This window comes from Solanum pennellii, chromosome 6 (assembly GCF_001406875.1).
Source record: "Solanum pennellii chromosome 6, SPENNV200".
NCBI lineage: Eukaryota > Viridiplantae > Streptophyta > Magnoliopsida > Solanales > Solanaceae > Solanum > Solanum pennellii.
The window spans coordinates 187089-190715 of record NC_028642.1 but is presented as its reverse complement, the minus strand read 5'-3'; the positions used below and the strand labels follow the sequence as shown (position 1 = coordinate 190715).

The window sequence follows — 3627 nt, the reverse complement described above, 5'->3', positions numbered from 1 at the left end:
GTATTTTACACATTATAAATTAAATAAATATTATTTTTAATAATCCAAAAATAGTATAATAAATATATATATATATATTTATATAAAATCGATAAAAATTTTAAATCCGTCACCGATGATCCTATCCCCACACCTCCTCTCTTGTCTCTCTCTTTAGTGTGTGTATATATGTGGAAGTTAGAGAGAGTAGTGGTGGACATAAGTTAATAATCTTGGGCTTTTGCATAAGATTTCCTCTATATATATCTCCTTTCATTTGATTCCTCTCCAAATTAATTCCACCTCTCTCATCTTCAAAATTACTCTAATCAATTTTCTCTTATATTATATTCAGAGTTTTGATTTATTAACTCTTATAATATACTGAGAAGAATAGTACATGGATATGGATTCTTCTAATGCACAAAATTATCACCAGGTAAAGATTATTATTATTTATATTTTTTGCACTTTTTTTTTTAGGATTCTCTCCCTTGTGTTTCCCATGTATATTATGTTATTTTTTTTTCACTTGAAAAGTTTTTTTATGGTATCCTCTTATGCAATTTTTATTCTACCAGCAAGGGAATTTAACTTGCTAACATTTGAAAGCAAATATGGTTGAAGTTTATAAAAAATAATTAAAAATGGTTTTTTGAAAATTCAAATTTTCTTTTGTATTCACTTGATCTCCTCATGATTTCTTGTTAGCTTTTGTTTATGTTTCTTTCTTTAATTTAAAGCTTATAAAGTGAGAACTCCCCTAAAAAAAGATCATTACTTATTATATTCGATAATAATTCAGCTTTAAAATGCATATTATATCATTAATAAGATAATTTATAATCATACAAACATATATAATTTGTTTTGGAGCACGGGTTTCATTTTTTTATCTTTATTAAATTTTATTTCAAATCAAAAGTCAATCACATAATTTGACATAGAGAGAGTGATTGAAGCATTTGGTACTACTGCTAATCTTTGTTTATCTTTTATTTTCCATAGGAAATGTCTTCACAAACACTAGAAAGCATGTTGGCATGCACAAAGCCACAGCAAGAAAAGAAACCAAGGCCTCAAGATGAAGTACAAAAATGTCCTAGATGTGATTCTTCTAACACCAAATTTTGCTACTACAACAATTATAGTCTCACTCAGCCTAGGTACTTTTGCAAATCATGTAGAAGGTATTGGACAAAAGGAGGTACATTAAGAAATGTTCCAGTAGGAGGAGGTTGTAGGAAGAAACAAAGATCATCATCAAAGAGGTCAAGTCCAGATAATCAATCCTTGATGACCACCACTACTTGTCCTAATAATCAAATATCACCTCTTACACAATTTTCTTATGATCCCAATGACCTTAGTCTAGCATTTTCTAGGCTCCAAAACCAAGAAAGTGGACAATTAGTGTGTCCTGAGTTGCAGAGAACGGTTCGAACTGAGTCAATCTTTCCTGATTCGCTTTATCTAACTAATTTTGGGAATAGTGTCCGTCATGATGTTTTTGAAAATCGTGACATGTGCACCTCTTCTGCAGAAGCTTTTTCTCGTGCTGGCTTTCTTGATACACTTAGGGATGGATTACTTGATGCATCAAATGGCTTCTTGCACCATAACTTGTACTACTATGGTTCAAATGGTAATAATGGGAACAATATGGGACATGTTGAAAGTGCAAGTGGAGAAATGATAACAAATTTTGATCAAGAAGTGAGAAGTGGTATCACTACATCCATTGCATTGAAAGAAGAGATCATGTGTAGTGACAATAAAATCTTGTTGGGATATCCATGGCAGATTAATGGAGATGGAAATGTGGCTGATTTTGAGTACTCAAACAGGCAAAATTGGAATGGTTTAGGGGTTCCTTCTGGGCATGGACTTCTCAATAGTCCTCTCATGTAGATGTTAGAAAAGATAAGCCAATCTTTAATTTGCCAAACAAAATAGATACTACTAAAGAGTTTTTGTTATTAATTAGAAGAGGTTTGGAGATTATTTTGATGGTCTTTTCTGTGTAAGGAGTTTTGATTCATTTGAATCATCTCTATCTCTTTAGTTTGTTCTTTCATTGAAATGAAATTTCCAAATTTGTTCCTCATTCTCTCTTTGTTCCATTTATATGAGAGAATTGTCTATTATGTTTGAATTATTATTATTTTTATGACATGGTCTTTTAGTGTTATAAAAATATATGGCATGACTATGATAACAATTTTTAGCAAGGAAAGATGGTTGAAGGGAGTAGTTGAAGACACCACTAGAAAGAAAAATAATTTTGAAAAAGTATAATTTGTTCACTCTTGAACTTCAAATATTCATTTATGAAACTAATGCCAACAGTTATTTATGTTTGACTAGAGAAAGTAACCTTCTATATTCTAATCCTGAACTTTCATATTCTCACATTTATGTTTATGTCTTTGGTATGAGAATATGATGCAAGTATATATGTCATGTTTTGTCTATTCATTATCTTCCTAAATATTTATTTGGTTCCTCTTCTAAGACCCATCATAATCAATCTTTGACACCTTCTCATTAGGGCATTTGTTCATCTCCTCCTCATTTATTCAAACTATCTCAGTCTCTTCTCTCTTATCTTGTTCACTATGTTGGCCGCACAATATCTCAATTTTAATGACCATATTTCTCCTGCCCAGACACCCATCGCAACATTCTTATTTATGCTACTCTTTTTTCGACGATTATCAAGCGCTTTCCTGTAAAAAAAATTCAATATTTCTTGATTGGCGGACACACCCTTTATACATGGTCTAACATTTATTTACAAAAGGAAAAAGGCATAAGTACCTCCCTAATCTATGTTCAAAATCTCTGAGACACACTGATACTATACTAAGGTCCTATTACTCTCGAACTTATTTTATAAATAATTTTCTACCCCTTTTCGATCTACGTGACATTAGCTTGAGAAAAATGTCAACACGCACTGGGCCTACAAGATAGTGTCACGTAGGTCGAAAAGGGATAGAAAATTATTTATAAAATAAGTTCAGGGGATAATAGAACCATAATATAGTATAAGTGTGTCTCAGAGATTTCAGACATAAATTAGGGGGTACTTGTGCATTTTCCCTTTGTAAAACTTATATTTGAATTTTAATTACAAATTCTTATCACACAGAATACGAAATGAGAGCTTCCACTTTATCATTCACCTCGCTTCAATATGATGTATAGTCAATCTCTTTCTTAAACTATTAACCCAAGATATTTGAGACTTTTTAGTGAAGTCTAAACTATTTCACTAGCAAGGGGGTACTACACTATATTTTAGTATACAATATGTCAGAATATTAAAATGCATAGTTCATATATTAAGGATATTCTATCATGATTGTTTCTTATTTTTAGATAGATCCTTCTAATAATAATAATAATTATTATTCTTAAAGAATAGTACGGTGGAATAATAATTAAAGAATAATGAGAGTTGTTGGACTGATCTTCTCTTCTTTATAGGCTGTGGAATTTTAGTGAGCACAAATTTCGGGATAGATTTTCCTCTCTTGCCTGACCAAATCCAACATCAGATTTTGGCGTGACAGTTTTTGTATATTTTATTCCATCATTCTTATATAATTTCAACTATACATCTTTTAATTATATGTTATACTA

The 3627-nt window shown here is 30.9% G+C and overlaps 1 protein-coding gene across 1 annotated transcript; it reads left to right on the top strand.

Moving 5' to 3' along the window:
• The first annotated feature begins 212 nt into the window (after positions 1-212).
• LOC107022634 (dof zinc finger protein DOF2.1-like) lies at positions 213-2086 on the top strand. The gene is made up of 2 exons (XM_015223230.2): positions 213-418; positions 988-2086. Exons 1-2 carry the CDS (start codon positions 380-382, stop codon positions 1888-1890), a joined length of 942 nt encoding a protein of 313 aa, XP_015078716.1. The 5' UTR covers positions 213-379; the 3' UTR covers positions 1891-2086.
• The last annotated feature ends 1541 nt before the right edge of the window (positions 2087-3627 follow it).

Coding starts and splice junctions, on each gene's coding strand:
- LOC107022634 (XM_015223230.2), top strand. CDS start 380: ATGGATATGGATTCTTCTAATGCACAAAATTATCACCAG. Junction 419..987: donor ATGCACAAAATTATCACCAG/GTAAAGATTATT, acceptor TATTTTCCATAG/GAAATGTCTTCACAAACACT.